Source organism: Platalea leucorodia, assembly GCF_965183815.1.
Source record: "Platalea leucorodia genome assembly, chromosome: 1".
Classification (NCBI taxonomy): domain Eukaryota; kingdom Metazoa; phylum Chordata; class Aves; order Pelecaniformes; family Threskiornithidae; genus Platalea; species Platalea leucorodia.
Window position 1 is genome coordinate 51,166,806 of NC_138823.1, and position 22,104 is coordinate 51,188,909.

The 22,104-nt window shown below is 42.2% G+C and overlaps 1 protein-coding gene across 1 annotated transcript in view; it reads left to right on the forward strand.

Annotated features, from left to right (window-relative positions):
- ZNF521 (zinc finger protein 521) overlaps positions 1-6,852 on the forward strand; it is a 235,084-nt gene extending 228,232 nt beyond the window's left edge. The window contains exon 9 of the mRNA XM_082315101.1: positions 6,086-6,852. Coding sequence (XP_082171227.1) covers positions 6,086-6,115 — 30 coding nt within the window. The 3' untranslated portion in view covers positions 6,116-6,852. The remainder of the gene's footprint in view (positions 1-6,085) is intronic.
- The last annotated feature ends 15,252 nt before the right edge of the window (positions 6,853-22,104 follow it).

A 22,104-nucleotide genomic window follows, 5' to 3' on the forward strand; every position in this document is an offset into this window, starting at 1 on the left:
TGTGAAACAGTCTCCCAGGAGGAGCACTGGAAGCTCTAATTAAAATTGGGCTGGGCAAAACACTTGAAATTACACTACAGGCAATCATCCAGCACTGGCGAGATGGGTGGAGAAAATGCCCTAATGGGTCTTTTCTGTCTTTAAATTCTATGAATTCTTGTTCTTCTCTTTCATTACACGATTTCACCTTTTTCTTTAATGGTGACACAGTGTCATCTAGAAAGTATTATAAGATGCTGTTGTGAGCTGAGTAAGATGATGTTAAATGTCAAAAGAAAATGCAACAGTTTCTCTGCAGGTTCACAGGGATTATATGGAGACAAGAAAAAGAAACTGGCTGTAAACGAGGGACAGCAGTGCAGTGTTTCTCATCCGTAAGACAGTGGCAAATGCCTGCAATATACATGTTTATCATTTTGACATTACATTTCATATTCTCTGCTTATGAAGAATAACCACATTCCACCAAGCCTAACACAGGTGTGGAAAAGTCATTTACTGTAACTGTGTACATCACTCAGATTGCTGGAGACATCTTCTATCCAAATGTTTCAAATATCCCCAAAGACCTGGACTAAATAATATCTTTTTACATCTTAATTTATAGTATGTATTTAATCTTAGTATCTCACAAATCTAAATATCTCATCCATTTAGTCTTGGGTATAATCATATTACAGTTTACCAGGAAAGAACCCTGCCACAATATAATGGGGCTTTGACAGAAACTCTGTGCTGCAGTACTGAAGCAGCACAAGTTTGAAGAAAGGGTATAAAAATTAACGTTTACTGAGATTTTTCTTATAGTTATGTCTGAATAAGTTTCATTTATTTGGTTTTGGTGTTACCACTTAATACCCCTCTTCCCTCCTCCCCTGCACTCCTTTCCACATGATGCAGTATTTCAGCAGTTCCCAATGCAGAGGTTTCTGCGTGAAAGGTCTTGACAACCAGTTAAGTAACGAAGCATCAGACCGAAGTTCTGGAAACCATGTTGACACTGTGAAACTGCATTTTTGATTTGTCATTACCGCTGCACTTAAGGTTTTGCTCGTCTTGCCTTTTCCACCAGCCTTTCTTTCTTCCCCTTGGCTTCTGGAAAATCCAACATCCTCTTGTTAGCAGCAGACAGTTTGAAAAGTATGGTACAGGGTAAGAAGTTGGAATAAAAAGAAGGGAAGAGAAGCAGAAAATCTTGATTAGAAAGTATAATTTAATAGAACGTGTATTGAACCAAATGTATTGATTAATGTGGAAGATATAGTACTTATATTGATTCAAACTAGAGATTTAGTACTAAAAGCTGTAAGCCAAAAAGCTGTTGCAGATTGCTACAAAAGTCAGTTTAATGCTGTCCTTGAGAATGCCTTCACAAAGAAATTCTTCTAATGTTTGAGGAGTAGGTAGAATGCGGTATATGTCAGTTTGATCCCGGAGGGTTTTATTTTGTACTCTAATAGCTGTTACGAGCCTACATTATATCCAAGGAGTAATTTTCCTTAGGGGTGCCCAGCTCGCTTTGTGTCAATATTCTAGCATTTTAAGTCACGTACAGTATATGCTTCTGGGAACAGTGCAGGAGCCAGCCAGACTCATAATGGTCTGCATTCATTAATAAAGGCAGAAGCTTCTGTCCCTCCATTGCCCACTACAGGGATGCCTCCCTGGTCTTCAGGGACCCGTACAGACACATTTAAAGAAAGCTTTATTTTGAGTGGGCAGGAGATGAAATGCAGGACTTGCAGGCATTTCCTAAGTCAGCTATATGCCCGAGCACAGGGGTGACCTTAATGGGTCAGAGAAGAATGCAGGTCAAAAGACTTATTATCCAGCCTGTTGGAAACCAATTGCTTTTGTTAAAAAAAAATGTAGTGCTTAAAGGTTGATAGTAATGTAGAGTTCTGTTTTACAACCTGGAACTGTATTGCAGCGCGGTGGGGTGCTTTTTTTTTTTTTTTAATGCAAAAAAATACAAGATGATCTGTAACGTACACAGATAAAGGATTCCAGATAAGTGATAACATGTAGGGTACCATAATTACTTAATCAGTGATGATTGATTACTTATGTTTGTGTTCTTGAACTAAGGAAAAAATAACATGCTGCTGTGGTACTGTTACCATCTGTTGAAATAATGCGTCTACATTTCATCTTTGTATTTTTTCACATGTACCCTCTTTGCACTGTTTGTCAGGTACAACCATATCTTGTTTCATCTAGTCATAAAAAACAGAAGTCCCATTTAAATTGAATGCAACCACAGTTCACATTAAAGATTCTAATGGGCTAGTGAGTCTGTGGATATCTGTGGATATTTTTTTCTTCATTAATTTTGATGCTGTGGGCAGGAGCTTTTTGCTAGCTAATACTTCTCATGTTCTATCTGAAACACAAAGACATACACCAAACAACGAAAAGTATTATTACCTCTTCTGTCTCAAGCATTTCTGCAAAGAAACCTTTTTATATTTATTTTTTCTTGCAGAGGAGATTCTTCCACCCGGTATTACAGTGAAATCTGTGCATGTTTTTAACTCCTTAGCACTAACAACAGGGATATCTCAAAGCATTTTCATCCAGAAAAGTGGTGGCATATAATTTTACAGCAGTTCACATAACAGTTGGGATTCTGGGATCTGCTAACAAAAATAATTATCTCTAGGAACAGAGTAAATACATTTTAAGAGTTTATTTTGCTTGTGAAATATGCTGAATTCAGGTTTTCCCAGGTAATATAGCTGCTTTCCAAATAATACCGAGACAGAGACATTGGGGATGTAGGACAGTTTTCCTGGCTTCGTTTGTGTCTAATGCGGTAACAAATGCAGTGACACACAGACCTCCTGCTTCACTGTGCCTCCATTTTGTGCATGCAAAGCTTGCGTTTCTGTTTGCAAACTAGTTTCTCCTCATGAAATCACAGCTCTTGGAAATGTTAGCATAGCTATTGCTGAAGTCCAGGAAACATTATGTTAAGAAAAAATATTTTTCCCTTTCCATGGGTAAGTAGGAAATTGAAATTTTTGCTTCGTAGGGAGACTACCTCGTAATTACAAAGATGGGCTTATGCGCAATCAGATTTGGGGGAGGCAAAGAAGGGGAGCATATGATATCTCCTGTACTTAATTAAATGACTTCTCTTTGGCAAGTGGATGTACTAATTGCTCCGAACTCAGGCAAACTAGTTTGAAGTTTCCAGAGGAGGTGTGTTTCAAGCTTGTGTCGTGTGTCTTTAGTGAAGGGCAACGTGCTCTCCGAGCCACACAGGGGATCTCGACTGTAATACTGTGCTCTCCCTGGGTGTACCGCGCTCCCGTGTCCCTGCCGTGTCTCTGCCGGCGGGAGCTCCAAATTCTGCTTTCCCCGCCTGCCTGAACTCCCACTGCCGGGGAGGCGGGGAGCTCGCTGCACACAAGGCAAAGAGACTATCAGAGTCGAGATCTGCTGTGTGGATAATGGAGGAGAGTTTTTGCCCTAAATTTTTAAACACAACACCCCTCATAAAAACAACAACAGTTCATAACTGGGATTAATGTTTGCAATTTTCAGTCACTTAGACATGGGGTCTCCAATAGATGGCTTTTGGTGGAGTGGAATATGGCTCTCTGTGGGATTACAGAATTTTCCTTCTTTTCTTATCTCTCTCCTCCCATCCTTCGCCTGCTTGTCTTGTCAATGTTATGCTTCTGGAGTGCTTCCACTCTGCATTTTTTTGCCGCTTAGCCAAATAAATAGGTATTTCTCCCTACTCCCTCACGTTTGGGGAGCCTTAATTACTTTGGAAACCATGTTTTGTTTTGACTGTTTACAATAACTATAGATGCCTTTTTAAGGCCTAAACTGCTTAAAGCATTTTCTAACATTTGTGTCCTGCCCTGCCTTGCTCTTCTCCGCAACACTTGTTTTCTTCTATTATCTCTTCATTATCTCTAGAGAATCACATTTTGCACCAGGGCATGGGAGTCAGGGACGCTGAGAGCAGGGGCAAGTCAGTCCTTGTGCCGTGTTTTATTTTGTCTCCTTCATATTTGGGCCTTCTTATTTTTTAATCAAAAATGTCATTGCAGCCAGAGTTACGGCTGCAACTTCTAAAACACCTTTTGACTCCTTCATATGTAACTGTTCATTCAACCCCAAACTCATTATGCGTTTTTTACTTAGTGAAAAGAAATAAAAAATGGGCATGACTGACATGCTTGCTCTCAGTAGATTAGAAACAAAAGACACCCCCCCCAAAAAAAATCTCTCTGCAATGTAACAACTGGTATATGATTTCACCTACTCAGAAGCAGAGAAAAAATCAGAATTCAGTCTGCCACCCCATATTTAACTTGTCCTGTTGTTTCTAGGTACTGCAGGGTCTCCAATAAGCCTGTGGTGTTATGCTGTAAGTGCTGCAATAAATGGACACAACAGGATGACAAAAGGGCTGACTGTCAGGCTTAACTCTTAATTTCCTTGCTTTTCCTGTTTAAAGTCAGAGCCTGTTGCCTGTGACCCGCCAACATTTTAGTCTGCAGCTATTGTTACTGCTTTACCGCATTTTGAAATGATTTTATGGGAAGGATAAGAAGCTAGATGAAATCAAGTGGTAGAGTGTATTTTTTTAACACTCTCTGGCCTTGGACAGTCTGGAATTCCTGCCATCAGCATTAAATCATTTTGTATTCACATCTGGAAATTGCATCTTTAAGTGTCACTGGGTCATTCTCCTTTAATCTTGAGAATGGCACTACATTAAAAATTCCTCAGTCTTACTGTAAGATCCTTTCCTTGCCAAATGTCCCATGAACTATTGTTTGTGTGCGTGCACAGTTTAGGGAGAGAGAAGGAGGAAGGGAGGGAGAGCTCTCAGGCTGGTCTGCAGTCATGCCGTGTTTCACATTTGTTTCGCCAAGGGTGTTTTCGTGTGTCTTTTCGTGGGTGGCTCTGGAGGGTATGGTTCAGTAGATGTTTACTTCATTGAAAATGATGACTGTCTTTTGGGAACAGGTTCATCCTGAAGTGCTTTAGTCCGAAGGGGTTTTAAGACAGATTAACTTAATAAAACAGAGTGAAGGGACTGGGCGTGCTGGGAGCAAATTATGGAACGTGAGACACCTGCCCTCTGGGTCACTGGCCCAAATCTGGCCCAGATTACTAGGGGGAAAATTCATCACTAATCAGTGGCTGCCCTGGTATCTGAGAAGTAGCATTCACAGACCTTTTCCAGTTAGCTGTGGATCCAGTGTACATTGTAGAAGATTTAACATGTATTAGATTGGATTCTTGCTCTTAGCTCGATGCTTGTGAAGGATCTGAGCCACTGCAGGCATTGAAATAGCATCTCTCATCCCTAAAAGCGGTCGACACGATTAGGGCAGCGGTAGGAGAAAGGGTGAAACTTGCGTTTGCTGCTGGATTTGGTGATTACTCGTATGGGAAAGGAGAGTTTCAGGCTCCAACGTCCACGCTGTGTCACCTCACATAAGGCACTGCATTCACTTGAGGAAAAATACCTGTGGTTTTTGGTGACCGAAGGAAGGGCTGTGGCAGCGCCTCCTGTTTTCTCATCAGTCTTTGAGCTCTCTGCTGGGCACAGAATGACTCTTACCAGAATATACTGTGTGTACTGTTTAGGGGGAAATAGGTTTTAATGCAATAAAGCATTTGAAGTGGTGCCACAGCCTAGGAAGCACAGTCCAAGTAGCATATTTTTGGTTTGTAGGCAGCAAGGTCTTTTATGACAAATAAATGCGCTTCTCATTTGCATAATGCATAAACCATGAGCGGTATGTAAGCGGACACCAGAACTGCTGACCTGGTATGCGGTTTCGCTGGGGCAGGTCAGCCCAAACCTACCTAGAGAGAGCGCATTGCCCTTCTTGTGGCAGATGGAAGGAACACCGGTGTGAAACAGCTGGGGAAAACTCCTCTCTTTGATAATGACGCTTCTTCTGGCTGCTTTAAAACAGGGAGGGATCAAACATATTCTCTTTCCAGTCCATCATTTTGCGAGATATGTTGGGAGAATGGTTCTTGCATCTTTCCTTCACACAGAAATGCCTGTCCTGTGACTAAGCTGTTTCTTTTATTTTTGTTACAGAATCATACGATGACCCAGCACAGCAGTTAGTGCAAGGCCCGTCTCTTCCAGAGAATTCTTTGTGGCACAAAAAGGGAACACGTTTTACTCTTTGCACGAAACTTTCATTGTTAATGTATATTATTCAGAAACATTGTATTGTACCATAAAACTTGTATTATCAAAACTGTTGGATGTTCATGTGTTTGAACTTTTGAGCACCGGATAGACTTCCTGTATATAAAGTGTTGCACATGTATTATGTTGTCTGATACTAAAATGGTCTTATAAAGACAAGTGGACTTGGGCCCTATTCAAGAAGGATACAAATAATAATAATACTGTGTGAGGGGAAAAAAATAGCTTAAGAAAAAGTGTCATTTTCAAGGAGGTGGGAGAAGGTAATAGCTATGTTCCGTTACAGCTGTTTGGCCTTCCTTTCGTTTAAACTTCAGTCTAGAAATCTCTCTTTTGGTATACAAACGGATGAATCCAAGACTATTTTTTATTGCTGAAGATTCTTGCAAAAAATATGAAGAGACTCTTTCTCACAGAGCAGGAACCCACAGTTGAATAAGGCCCGTATATATATTTGTAAGCCTTGCGATATGACAGATAGCATTACCATATATGCAATAGTTGTTATGTAGATTGTCAAAGAAATTTTTTTTTCTGGATACCATTTGAAGCTTTGAGTGTTCAAGACTTTCCTCAATGATTTCACACGGCCAAATTCTTGAATCAGTTGAACTAACCTGTATGTTACTGTTATTAATGTTTACTCTGCGGTCTGAACCTGGAGATTACTGGAATTGTTTTCCAAAAGGAAATAAATTCAGTTTACCATTATGTGTGAGCGTGCTTGTGTCTTGTCTTCTTCCTTTGAAAGTAGCATTATTATTACCACTCCTGTGCTTAAAGGACCACCAAGATCTGGAATCCCATTGCATCAGGATGCACCCATTGTATACACCGCTCAGTAGAAGGTCACTTTTCTCAGAGCTGGGTATTTAACTAAACGTAATTGTAGAAAGAGATCTGCTGGCCCACTGCAAAGCAATGTGTGCTTGAGGGTAATAGTCACTGTTTTCTGGTTTGGTTTGTTAGTTTGTTTTATTTTGCAGTCTCAACAGTTTCATACCTGTACGCTTGACATGTTGGTTGCCAGAGGAGTCACCACACATCTTCTGTGTATAATTATCAGTGTATTTTAATGTGATATTATTTAGTGAGCTGGGTCTAGTACTGACAACTGGGAGCCACTACAGCTCTGCCAGTAGCACTGTTAACCTCATATCCCTCACGCTCTCTTCTGACGTGGGTAGCAGAATTGGAGGTGGTGCACACTATGGGATGATGCTCGCTAGCACCATGGCCCCGGGGGAGCTGTCACAAGACCTCACAGCTTTTGGCTCCTGACTGCCTGCAATTTCAAGAAGAAGAAAGACGGGGATAAAAACTCTCCTTGCCTATCAGGATCCCCCCACTACTCCAGCTGGCCTTTGAAAGAGCACCAAAAAACCATTCTCCAGCTATTTTAGTATCTTACCCTATTGCTTGAATTACTGGATTCATCCCATGGAAACCAGTGTTGCTGAAATACTGCAGTTAAAGAGCTGCACATCACAACAGTGCAAATAGCTGGAGATGCTTGCCTATTGCTGTCAGGGTAGATATAAAGTGTGATTTCCAGTTTGCTGAATGTCACATTTTGACTCTCCACAGATGGAGGACGGAGAGGAAAGAAGTAAAGTCTGAAGGTCTCTGGTTACCAGATATTCCCAGAAAAAAATGTGTCGTGTTTAAACCTACAGCTTTGAGAATATTGTGCATATTTTGCCAAACGCAAAAAGGAAATTCTTGGGTTTTGTATGAATATCTTATTTGTGCTGACAAAAGGATAAATACAGGCACGAGTACACAAGGCTTGTAAAATGCCAGTTCTATTTATAAGTCAGAAACTGTTCCCATTCTTATTCTCATTAATATATTACCCATCTCAGCCAAATTGAATGTGATGATATGTTCTTTATTTCTGACAGATACCTTAAAGGATATAAGGCATTTCAGCCTTCGTGTGTGAAAGTGTGACATATTGGTTAAGACTGAAAATAACATGTTTCTAGTAGAGTTCAAGTATATAAGAAATATTACACCCTACTGTTTTTGTAAATGCCAGAGTGCCACTGAGTTGAGACAGATGGTAGCTGGGAAAGATGCAATCTTATAATCAAAAGCTAAAATATGTCAAAAATATGTTAGCAAGCAAAACATAGCATATTACTAGCGTCTCATGTCATGACAGCTTGCAAAACATGCAAAGATGTTGAATTTCTAGATATGTAAATAAAGGAAGAGTAAACAGAGCAACAGCAAACGCGATGAAGGCTTTATGCATCAATTGTCCCTTCAGGTCGGTGCGGGGGAATGGAGGGGTCTTACGGCCGCAGGCGGCCCCAGGTGGCTTCTGAGAGCTGGCTGCTAGTATCAAGTGCTGGAATGCTCTTACCTTTTCTAAAGTAACAGGTTTCTCAGTGATACCTAAATAGCTGTTTAAACAGATTATGGAAGACATGCGAACTTCCCAATGAGAGCAGAGTATTCCTTGGGGAATTACCGCAGTGGTTAGAAAAATCAACAGGAGAGGCAGATCATCTTGCCTGTTGGAAGAAAAGACACGGCTCTCTGCGCGCGTGTGTGCATTTCAGCTATGGCATGCCTTTCTCTGCCCTGGGTCAGCAAAAGCCGAGAGAAGCCCCTCCTCATACCCTTAACCTAATGTGAGAGGATAAATCTCTTCAAAGGTTGTGTGGATAGATTGATGGACAAGGTATCATTTTACCTCCGAGACTGGCTTTATTCCCAAGATTTCAAGTGGACATGAGCTTTACTGTAAGTGATAGTTTAATAAAACAATTAGTCCTTCTGCTTGTTTGCCAGAGCTGCGTTTAGGAAACGTCACAAACCTAAAGCAGGTATATATATGGAATTTATACTGCAGAAGTGAAGCAATCTACCCAGATAGAATATCTGAGCACAGGATTTATGAGGAAATGCATTGATTCTTTATCTGAACAAAAGATGATCTGGGAATAAATGTGTATTAGGCCTTTATGAAATTTTCATAGCTGGTTGCCTAAGTTAGACTTTCCAATCCATTTTAGGTGGTTCAGTTCACAGGGAGGTTATCAGAACTTAGAATCATAGAATAGTTCGGATTGGAAGACACCTTTGAAGGTCACCTAGTCCAACTCCCCTGCAGTGGGCAGGGACATCTTCAATGAGATCAGGTTGCTCAGAGCCTCATCCAGCCTGGCCTTGAATGCTTCCAGGGATGGGGCATCTGCCACCTCTCTGGGCAACCTGTTCCAGTGTCTCACCACCCTCGTAAAAAATGTCTTCCTTATATCTAGTCTAAATACCCTCTTTTAGTTTAAAACCATTACCCCTTGTCCTATCACAACAGGCCCTGCTAAAAAGTTTGTCCCCATCTTTCTTGTAGGCCCCCTTTAAGTACTGAAAGGCTGCAATCAGGTCTCCCCGCAGCCTTCTCTTCTCCAGGCTGACCAACCCCAACTCTCTCAGCCTTTCTTCACAGCAGAGGTGCTCCATCCCTCTGACCATTTTTGTGGCCCTCCTCTGGACCCACCCCAACAGCTCCATGTCCTTCCTGTGCTGAGGACCCCAGAGCTGGACGCAGCACTCCAGCTGGGGCCTCACCAGAGCGGAGCAGAGGGGCAGAATCCCCTCCCTCGACCTGCTGCCCTCGCTGCTTTCGATGCAGCCCAGGACACGGTTGGCCTTCTGGGCTGTGAGCGCACGTTGCTGGCTTCTTTGAACTTCTTTGGTTCACTCCTAGTCCAGTGCTCTCATTGCTTTCCCTGATTTAGGAGTCACTCCACAAACCCCAGAAAGAATAGTTCAACGTCTCTGCCTAGGATACATTAAGAGTTATCACTTAGTTCTTGATAGCACATGGAAAGCTGAGTCCTCTCCATGTCTCAGTGACTGGGCTTTTATTAGTAATTCTGGCATGACCACTCACTTTGTTTCGTTACCACTGTCCTCAACAACAAAAAGAGAGACGTCCCTTCCTTACCAACATATGGCACCTTCTATTTATAACAAGATTAACAATTCATTCACACCTTGATTGAATCCCGCTTTATTGAGATGTCACAACAGATTCTCACAGCCTGCAAAGGGAAAGACTTACAAATGTTAATATTGTGACAACCAGGACACATAAAAGTAAATGAATTCTAATTGGTGACAATTAAAAATAGCTCAGTGTGAAAACAGAATATTGTGCTGCTGTTGCAGCCCTGTCTGGGATGAGGCAATGTGAAGGACTCCGTAGGATAAGACCGTCCATGAATTCAAAAATGTTACCTTGATTCCTGTCTAATGTGTTCAGGCATACACTGATGCTCAATTAATGTTCACACGCCCTTTACATCTTAGTGGGCAATGTGCCATTCTCTTTAAAGTATTTGCTTCACTGCTCTGTAGCAGAACAAAAATAAACAAGCTAAGGCCCATTTTACCAATTCCATTTAATACATCCATTTTCCCTCCCTGTGTTGCTTCCCTAATTTGTATGCAGAAGATTTCTTTAATTATTATTATTGTTGTTGCTGCTGTTATTAGTAGTAGTGAACTGTGAATGCTGTAGCAATGCACTCCCCCAGGAGCTGGGCCGTCCCCGGCCACCAACTCATGTGTGCAGATCTTCTTCTGTGTGTGGCACACAAAAGCCTGACAAGGTCTCACTCATGTTTCAAAGCTCGCTCTCTTTTCAGAGCTATTTGTTATTGTCTCCACCATCACAAGTTTAAAAAAGGAAAGTTAATTAAATATGGAACAAGACTGAGCAACATCTTTTAAACCATCATGTCATTAGAATTGGATCCCTCTGAGAGCTGCTTAAAAGGGTTTTGAGAACAATGACTGTTCAATCAGATATTTATGGGCATAGTTATGTAAACACACTCTTTATTGTCTATGTATATTTAATATAATTATCAGTTTTGTACTCGGACTCTCAGGAGACCCAACAAATCACAGTGTTGCTTTGAAAATGTCAGCAGAAAAGACAATTATGTTGCGAGCAAATATTCATAAATTATATTAAAAAGTCCTGTGAAAATGTACCCTGTGCTGCAGAACTGCTTTTGCACGAGCAGAATCATCACTGCCTGCCTTTGATTTCAACGCTGCTTGTTAGTGACAAGGAAGTTGCTTGAAACAAACCATTAATGCTAAAGAGCCTTTTTGTTCCTGACTATGAGACAATGTAAGCAGCAGACAAATTCCAAGGCCTTATTCATTTTGGTATTAATATGCTGAGATCTTTTTAGAGATTTCTACATCAGGTTTATTGAAATCAGAGGTAAAAACTGTTTACACAAAAGTGCCTAGGTGACTTTTACTTTACTTTTCCTCTTTTCTGAGATGATTCCTGACAACTTGCCATGTTTTTTACTGCTTTTGCTCGTTATGTATTAGAAAAAAAGAGCGGAGAACCGGGACAGTGTTCAGTAAATTAAATGTGCCACACTTATGCTAAACGCTACGTGTGCTGGAGTTTGATAAACACCTAGTAAGTGCCTGCAAATCATCTCTACTGCAAGATATACAATCAGCATATCAACATCTTAATTAGCAGCTAATGACATTTGAATGGGAAGGTTAACGTTAAGCACACAAATGCAGTTTAGTAAAGGGTAAAATGAAATACATCATTGAGATATTTCAATCTTTATTTATTTTTAAGTATTAAACAGCTGGCTTTTGTAGTAAGCAATTATCTATACAAGTAATATCCCAATCCTTAGCTATATTTTGGAATAAAATCTCCAAGACTAAAATGTCTTTTCTGGTGCGTCTGGTCCTAGACATCAATGGGAACATTCCGTATATTGGACAAAGAGAAGATAGAATTCTGCTGTTCTGCAGAAAAATGCGTTTCATCTATGCCATTATTTTTCTTTTAAGCACACCACTAGATTTTAAGTAGGTGCAAGATGGTTCAGGCTGGTTTGCGCTGCATCTCTCATTCATTAGCTTCTAAGCCTATGTTTTCAACAGCAGACTTCTGTGGGATGGTGCAAAGCAAAGCACATTCATGGCTCTTTCTGCTGCAGATGTCGGACTTGCTTAGGCAGTGCTCTTACTGGATGTCCAAAGCAGAACAGACCAGAATCTGCTGCAGGAGAATCTGCTGCAGGAGAATCTGCTGTAGAAATGGTGCTGTTAACTTTGCCAGTGGCATGGATTCCCACTGAGCGTCGCACCGACCCATTACCTTTGTGTGGACCACAGGGAGCAATGCAGAGTGCTTGCTTTAAGATTTAAAATGTAAAGCAGATCCAAGATGCTCACAATTAAAAATCTCATGGCCATACATGCTACTGTGTTGACTGCATCCAACAAGTGAGCTCTGGACTAGTAGATGTCCCTAATGATTTCTTTCTTGTTGGGTTGTTTGTTTAATTTTTGTGTCCCCTCCAGACGCTTGATCTCATGCAACCTTCATTCTTGTTTATGGGACCAACGTTTAGAAAAGTGGCTAAAAGTTCAGTAACAAAATTATGCCTCTTTGTTGGCCCAGGCACTTCGGCAAAATCAAATCATGCAGGCACATGGTATAGCAACACCTCCGCAAGGTGAATTGTGTCCTTCTGCGCAAGTAACAGGCAGAAGGTAAGTGGAAACAAAACTGTCTTTGCAGCAAATGAGACAGAGATCAACAGCACCTGGAAGCCAAAAGACATACTAAGATTTTTTTTAATTCAGAGAAATGCCCACCTTTCAGAGTCATTCATACTTTTTTGCAGAACACAGCGCTTAGATGTTTCCTTTTTTCTTGCCTGCCATCCTTTCTTGCCTCTCATTACTCCCCATGCTCTAATTGTTTAATGATTGACGCAGGACTATTTTGATTTTCTTAATTACATTTGTGAACCTGCATTTGATTTGGCAGCTAGGTCATCATTCCTGATGAATTTAAGATTCATGTTGATCCATTCATCCTTTGACATATTTAATTTCCAAACACCTTTGTTCTTTTGGCTTAATTCAATATAATTAATTTTCTGGCATAAAATAAAAGATCATGGTTTTTATTAGATGATAGCTTCTAATGGGTTATTTGTAAATCTTTCAACCTTATTCACACCTTTTCCTAATCAATATCTGACTTTTTTGACTTCTGCTTTCCTTCTCATAGTAATATCTGCCCACAAAGCCACCTCCAGAATCTTTCAGGCATTTTCTACTCGCTGCGGAGTCTGTCTCCTTCAGAAACTCTTACTTCTCTTACAACATATGGAGGATCAGATGGGGTTTTAGAGCTCCTCTCAACAGTGCCTGGTTATTACAGTATGTGTTGCTTTGGTATTTACAGGCTGTGCCATCAGAAGAAGAATGACTGCCCATTTTCAGATTTGACAGCTTATGTTTTTAAGGTTATTTGAGGGGGGAAGTCTGAACTGACTTTTGACTTACCATCAACTAAAGCCAATCAGTCTTTTACCCTATTTACAGATCATCTGACTTTTAAACCTTAAGAGTCTGTTTCTCTCAATGATAACAGGCTTTCAGAATCTTTCAACACTTCCTTAATTGCTAAAATTTGCAAACAAGAGAAACACCCATGCCTAGCTGTCCGCCACTAGTTCCCTTGGTCGGGCTTTTTCAATCTGTTGTCTTCTAGTGTTTCCCTCCTCAGATTTTCAAGGGGAATGGAGGAAAAGATTAAAGGGTTATCCAGAGGTTACATTCAACTGTTAGTTCATTAGATTCTTGGCTCACTTGGTTGTTCAAAGGAGTGCCTGAACATATGAATAATGTTGTTATATTACCCATATTTATTTAATACACACAGTTTCTCTGGGCTGACTCCTGTAAGGCTTAGAAAGGCAGGAGCCAATTTGAAAACCTCCAAGCCTTTTCTGAGGGAGCAACTGCTAATTATCATCTTTTCCTGAATTTCCTTTTCTTGTTTGCTTGCCTTGAATGTAGGGATGGAGCGCAGCTTTGGAAGCCTGACAAATATCAATCAGTCTGCTCAACATACAGCACCACGACTCTTTGCTTACTTCACTTGTTTACTCTAACCAAGGTTTCATTTCCTTTTAGATGCTACTTGATACTTCTGTAGTGTTTGATGTCACTAAGCAAGAGCTTTTGTTAAAGATCAAAAATACTTGTGCTAATCTATCTGTGGCAACGCATGCTTGAATTGTATCTCATTTTTCTCAGTATGAGACACCCAGTGTCGTGGTATTTGTACTGTATTTCTGCTGCTATCTAATTTTGTTCCAGTTGGCCTAAACCTTTATCCAAGAAATGTATTCTTGGGTTATGTTATGCCTTGTTCTCAGTGTAAGCCATGAGTTGGTGGCATGCATTTCTTCTGCAGTATAGGTCAACCCCTGCACAAAATAATCACACGATTTCGCATTATTGTTTGTTCTGTTGTCCTAGTCATGGTGACAGCCTCTTTCAAGGACATGTCTACTAGCTGACCACTTCTAATGGAGGCACTTTGTTTTAAGTCAACCACAAGAGGCTCCTTTGAGTTTGTTTGGAGAACACCCGTGAGACGCGATACAAATACGACATGGTGACACCTGGAAAGAGCTCTACTGGGACAGACCAAAAATTCACTTGAGTCAGTGGCCCGGCAGCAACACTGGCCACCAGCAGGTGACTGGGAAAAAGGGTATGACTAGGGCAATGGTGTAGTGACTTTTCTTTGATCCAGTTTCCTGGCCTCAAGTGGGTGTTGCCCCAGGACTTCCTTAGCCAAAAGTGAGTCTTGCCACCTGACAGCCTTGGGTGACTTTTTTCTTTATTCGTCTAATTAGCTTTTTGAGCCTGTATAAATGTCCAACATGCACAAAAAGCTGGCACAGGGAGTTCCATTTCTTCACTACACATTGCGTGAAGAAATACTTGCTTTTCTTTGGTTTGAGCCTCTTTCATTTAATCCCATGTTCACCTTCTCCCTGCAACTCAGGCCCACTCTACAGACCTCTGCCATGGCCTTTTCCTTTCACCCCTGTGGTCTTCCTCACCGCTCCTCAGTAAATGAAAGAGGTCACTACTGAGCAACACAGACCATCCTTCCCACCAAAATCCAATGGCGTACCCGTGTGACACAGGGGAGCACAGTGTGGCAGATCTCGCTTTGGCTCGGAAGGGGATGGTACATCCTCAAGGTGTGACACAGCACAATCCCATGCCGAGACCCTATGTAGGGTCCCCAAAGCAATACAACCAGATTAGCACTGCCTCTCAGAAGGGCTAATTAACTCAGGACTAATTAATAGCATCGTACCACACTGACACAGCCATCCAGAGCTTGCTCTCTAGCTGCTTGCTTGGGGATCTCCTCACAGTGTGGCATTCAGTATAGATATGTCCTCGGGACACTGCCTTGCATGTAGCCCAGAAACTGGGGGGGTGACACTGTAGACTTGATTATCCACTCATTTACAGTACTTTTAGCTCTGAGCAATTCTCCTGAAGTTATTGGAGTTACAGTGGTATCTTACCAGTGCAATATAGCAGAAAAATCAGGTACAAAAAGCATGTGTATGTGTATGCGTACGTGTATGCATATACAAATATATGGATTGCAAAAGAACAATATTGAAGTTGCAAATTCAATAAATCAGATTTCTTTGCAACTGCCTGTGCGTAGGATAAAGATCTCTCACTCATATCCTCATGCACTCAAGTTTCCTCAGGACCACAACCTCAGCGGGTTCGTAAGGAGGACATCGACCATACAATGAGCAGTAGTTTAATATTTTCCTTCACCCGGGGTGTTCAGCTGGCAGCTCTAGGCGCTGTTTGCTGCACGCTGTTCAAACCCACCACTGCAGACAGAATTATTAATTTCCCCCAGACCTGCTTTGGGTGCCGCTACCCACGGGATCGGTGCAGTGCACAATCGGCACAAACAAATGACGTTGACTCGCCGCATGCTGGGAGCTGAGGGAGACAGCCTTAGCCGAGGCCACAGGTAGGCATTTTCTACTCCCTTTCGATTTGTGAACCAAAAACTTTGCCATTGGAGGAACAGATATGTACAGTGAATTTAAACTTATTGAAAATACTTTTTTCTGTTTCCTTTTTGTCTACTACTAGAATCCATCCCTTGGCCCAGCCAAATCCAGTCTCCCCTACCTGCTCCTTGCCCACTGTTTATCCTCGAGTCCTACAGTTTAGGACCAGTTTCCATCTTCCAGAGCTGCCATGTCTTTCCTGAGTACCAGTTTGCTTTGCCCAGACATTCCCAGTGTCATTTGCAAGCAGTGGCCAAATGTGCTCTTCTAGGTTTAACCAATATCCCTGTTTCCTATCCCAGGCATCCCTCTCAGTATAGACACCCTTCTGGCCTTATTTACGTGTCCAAAGAACACATATACACTGAAGTCATGTGCCAAACCGGGGCCATACATTGGCCCCTTGCAGTAATTTGGGGTGCTGCAGCTGGACCTTGGGACCAACGGACACCTGAGTGCAGCACAGCACACCCCCAGGATGCTCCTTCCCTGCACTGAGATGTTATATATTTGAACAATTTGAAGTTAATTAAGAGTATTGGCTTGGAACTAAATCAGGAATCTCACACATCTGTGTTCCCTTCCTAGAAAAGAGGCAGTTTAAAGAATGCCTGAAGCCAAACACATTATTTTGTACCTTGCTAAAAAAGTTTTTTTTTTTTTCTTCTCTTTTAACCTACATTCCTAGATGCCTATGAACATCTTCTTAAAATGCAGGGTGATTTTTTAACTGATAATGAAAATTATTATTTTTTATGGAATTTAACTTCACCCTAACATCAGACTGCATAATTTAAAGTGAGTTTTCTTCATATACATAACATCATAACATCGCAAGACTCGAAGTCTCTAGCGTATTTAAATGCCTGTTGGTGAGGGTTTGCTTTAGATCCAAACCTCCAGCGTCCCAAGCATGCTACTTGAGCCTCATGATAGCTAAAACTAGTTTCAATGGAATCTTCTCCAGCAGGCAGGTTAGGTTTTGCTTACCTTGTTTTAAATCAGATACGGTATGATTTTTATGTCTGCTATGAAAATGGCTTTGATCACACCTCTGCTTGCCACTTTCACCTAAGCACTTTCAGATGTTGCCAGCCCCCAATGATTTGTTCAAAGGTCTTAAAGAAAAGGGAAAAATTGCAACATCAGATTTTCAGACATTCAATTGTCAGCTCTGATTTGCGATTTACACTTGACATCATATTCATTATAGGCCACTTTATTTTTACTTACAAAACTGACACGTTTTATTCCAAAACAATAAAAAGTACTGAGTTTTTTTTTCTTTTCTTAGCTTATGGTGCCACAAGTGATATAGCACAGCACTAATAGTATCTCGGTGAAGGAACAACATGCTAACAGGTTCGACACAAACAAAAGATAGTATTTCTCCACCCTAAATGTGGCTATGCTGTCCAACTGCTTACCACAGGATAGAGTAGAAGCTAAAAGGCTGCATGGGTTAAAAAAAATCATTAGGAAAATTCATGGAATGAAATGATCAAGTATTAAATATGAAAGCACCAGCTCGCTGAGGAGGGCCGTGAGCTGCAGAACACTGCAGCTGGCAAAAGCCATCGGTCACTGATCGGTGCATATGGGACACATATCTTTCTTCTAGCCAAACTACTGTTCTCACCTCCTGCTGACTCTAGGAAAATGAAAGTACAGTTTCTAGACTGATCCAGACGATGATGAGTTGGAAAAGTAGACTGAATTATCAGAAGAAATTTAAAATAAACTAAAATAATCAAGGAAATCTTTGCCTATATCGAAGCAGCACAGCAGCAGCAGCTAGATAAAGATGTAAGGATCTGAACAGACAAAGCAAACCCTCCAAAGTGCTTTTAATGTGGAGGGAGCAAAGAACGAGCTTCACACACCTGACGGTGACACAGAGAAGGTAAGCAAGCAAGAAGCTGATAATGGTGAACTGCTTGCGGGTGAGCAGAAGCAAATGTGATTGAATTAACAGAGCTGTAAGTTATGTAAAAATAAAAAAAACCCAAACACAGCACAGTACAAATATCAACAGGGAAGGCTTAGTTCAGGCTTCCCTATTTCCCCAAGTGGAAAAAAGATTGCTGTAGGTCTGCATTTTGTCAGCACCCACACAAGGAAGCTAAAGAAAATAACATTTGCTAGAGGCAGGAGGGAGCTGGATGAGGCAGGGGACTGGAGGTGAAGAGGATGTGCAAAATGTCCCTTCTCTGGCCCATCTGTGCCACGTTTCATGCTGAAATTCCTCTCCCACCACGTCATGCTAAGGGCACCTATGTCTGCAGCAGCAGTCGAGGCTGGAATGGGGCTGCAAAAAGCAAACTCAGTTTCATCTTTCTCTTTTTTCCAGGGGAATCTCTTTGGTATAGATTCACGCTGGGTCTCACCTATCCTTTAGAAACCAATGTTCACAGTGTCTCTGAAGAACAGTAACCATTTAGCAGATCTTTGCCATGCTGCAGCTGCTTTGAAATACAATAAGTAATTACAATTAACTAACACTGTATAAACATCTGTATAAAGAGATCCACATCATTCATCACAGATGGATCAGGATATATTCCATTGCAGGGTATCTTTCCTCAAAGACTGGACTAGAAATAAGAAAACCATTGTTCTTGTGTTGAAATAAAAACTCCACAGAGACTCCTCATTCTGCCCTATAATGTGTGGCATTGATAAATATAAAACAGAGAGAAGCCAGAACAAAAAAGGGGGTTTAGATTCTCTGCAATGCTCAGATTTTGGTAGCGGGGTATCCATAATACCTGGGGAATGTTTAGTGTTGGCTGATGAATGTATAAGGCAGGGCTGTCAGCTACGGTGTTTCCATATCAAAGCATGGTGACATCAGGAAAACAACTGCATGTACAGGTTCGTACCACCTGTAGTGGCTTGGACGTGGCAGAGCTGCTCCTTCTTCTGCAAGACCCAGGTCTGGGACAAGTGAGGGTCGCTAGTGCATCAGGTGCATCCTGCAGTGCGGTGAGGTGGCACCTTGCAACGGGAGGCTGTGTCGGCCCAAAGGTAGTCCTTCCCTCATGGAAATTTGGAAGGGCTGTGTGTGGGAAGGTGATTCCTCTCCAAACCGATGAGGCTGAGGTGGAAGGGGAAGTCACCATGTGTGAAGCACCCAACGAAGAGAGAAGATGCATGGTTCCTTTTTCTGGGCACCATTTAGCAAAACAGCATATGGATCAGGATATTTATATCCAAGAGGCATGATATGAAACTTGAAAAAACATTGAGAATCACCTTTTGTGAATTCACTTGCTTTACTTAAGTTGGTAGTGCTGTTTTTATCTCTCCAGGTACTCTTGTTAACTCGTCGCTGTCATTAAGTACGTTGAATGCCTTGAAGACACATGTGTTTTGGTGTTTGCTAAAATTCAGCCACCTATGGCATTTGCTTATGTCTAAAACATTTACACATACTCAATGATTATAGCAAATACTCACTGCCAGCTATAAACACAATATGATATTCTGTGAACAGGGTCAACCAGTAGACTACTTCATGACTGTGGATCTAGCCTGAAACATAGTTCATTTAGTGTGAAAAACCTTTTCCAGACTTTTTAAGGCTGCAGCTACAGAAAAGTAAAATAAAGTCAGGTGCTGATGGCGGCTGGCCATTGTACTTACAGTGTCCACATCCCACCAGCCACTAATAGCGAGCTATTCGTAACGGCATGGAAACGGGCATCCCTTGAGTGCATAAAGCCGAGCATCTGTTTCTGCAGCTGCCAGTCAGGCGATGTCACCTGTGCGCCATTCCTCCAGCTTCCATCAAGGAGCAGCCTGCGAGCACCGCAGCAGAGGCAGGGGCTTCGTTCCCGCCGAGGATGATGGAAGCTGCTTGTGTGACTCTTCATCAGCATGATGAAATGGTTCGCAGGCTGGCCCCAAACGCACATTCGGAAAGCGGGTGAGGAGCTGCGTGTGTTTATCGCTATTTCTGTCGTAGGCAGACTCTTTCGCAAAACTAATCATGCAGGAGGGGAAAAGGAAAGTAATAGCTTACTGAAATCTCCTGCTATACATTAAAAATACAGGGCACAAGAGGGGACAGCTTGACTACTCCTCCCCCAGGTTACAGGTCTAAAACCAAAGCTCTCTGAGATGAAAAAAGGTGAGATCTTGGCCTCTCTTGCACTCCCCAGCACCAGTGGCTGCACAAGAGGCCAGAGAGGTGCTTTGGCCAGCAGGGCTGGGATTTCAGCATTGCTCATGCAAGCATGTGTCTCCCTTACATTCGACAGAGCTCAGGCTGGGGATCGGCACAGACCCAGTCGTGCAGCTGTACGTGTGAGTGCGTGAGCTTCCACGCCGGGCGTGGAGGAGCACACATGTGAAGATGCTGTGCCACACCGCTGTTGCAAGCCATGAGCCAATGGCATGGCTTATGTCCCCGGCACAGAGCTGGCCCCAGCCCTTGAATTTAGCAGCCTGCTGCTACCACCCTCGCAGACCTCAGCTGGCATCCAGGTCTCTGTGGCAGCTCCCTGAAGGGGAGCCTGAGTCTCTGGCTGAGTTTCTGTGCAGCTCAATTAATATTGCTAATTGCCATGGTCACTTTCCAAGGGGAACCGAGGAAACAAATTGAACCCCAAAAGAAACCCTGCTAGATTTCTTTCGAGCAACAGTGCCTGCTCCACAGGACACAGAGGTTGAGAGGCAGAGTTCATCTGGTAGAAATAGTCACTCCTTAGTGTCGTTAACCTGGCCAGGGCTCCAGGAAAGAATGAGATATAGTGGCTCCAAAAATAACCTTTAAAAAGTCTCCTGGTATCTGTTAAGAAAGTACAACAGAAATGTAGTGGTCTGCTCCTCTAAAAATAAAATAGAAACTGAAGAAAGACGTATTTCTTTTTTCTCCATTATTTCTCTCTTAAGTCTTCCTTTCCTTCTTCCATATTGAGGGAGCCTATACTTACCAGAAATGAGTCATTCAGCAGTATTTACTCGTCTGTTGGATGGCCCATTCCATCTAACAAGGTGGGAACAGAGCCCATAGGGTCAATCTACTCCATAGGACCAGAGGCACATGTGAGCTTCTTGGCTGGGAGACCCAGACTCAATCTTCAGGTAATGGTCGGGGGTTCATCTTCTCTTCCCTCCCTCAGTCTTGCACCCTTATTTTTGCTGTAACGGTACTTGGATGACCAGGCCAGAGGGAGCTGTAGCATCCTCCAGTCAGGACCTCAATGTGGGTGATGAGAAGACCAGAGCTTGTGGCCAAGCTGAGATCTGCTATCTTCATAGCCGTAGGTAGCCCACACTGTCCCCAAAAGCTGACCCCTTTTTAGCCAGTGTCTCTCCGAACATCATGTCTGCCCACAGTGACAGCAGTTTTGGTGTTTATTTGCTATTAGTTGTATGTCAAAAGCCTTGCTATCACTGTACATACATTTCAGGGTGTGGACCTACATTTTTCAAAGCAAGCAGCCATTTGGAGTCTCTCAGTACTGGAGGAATCCAACCTGAGGTACCATTAAAGGTGCTTTGGAAGTGATACCCATCTGTTTTAAAGATGGGAGGTACTGCAACACCGCAGCAAATGCCTCCCTGCCCAAGGCTCAGGAACCCAATGATGGCCATGCTGAAATTCCCATGCTGATGAGACCCTGAATGCAGAAGGACACTGGCAAATACTTGCTTTTCCAACTGATGATGCAGTAACATTTTTCCTTTAGAAATCTCACCTCATCCTGCTTGTCCTGAATTTCTCTTTGCGTAAAAGAACCTGAATTGATCTGGTATTTGATCTGGGCATTCAAATCACTCTGGAAATGTCCTGGTGCAGTGGTCAGTGAAATGGTTAATAAGCCATGTGTGGAAGGGGAAGAATTAGCTGTTAGAGTGAACTGCCAGTACAGACAGAGGCAAGAGGAAAGGAAGAGGGACCTAGGACTTCCTCCCTTCTCTTGTGTTTTCCAGCTGCAGGCTTCATTGTCCCCG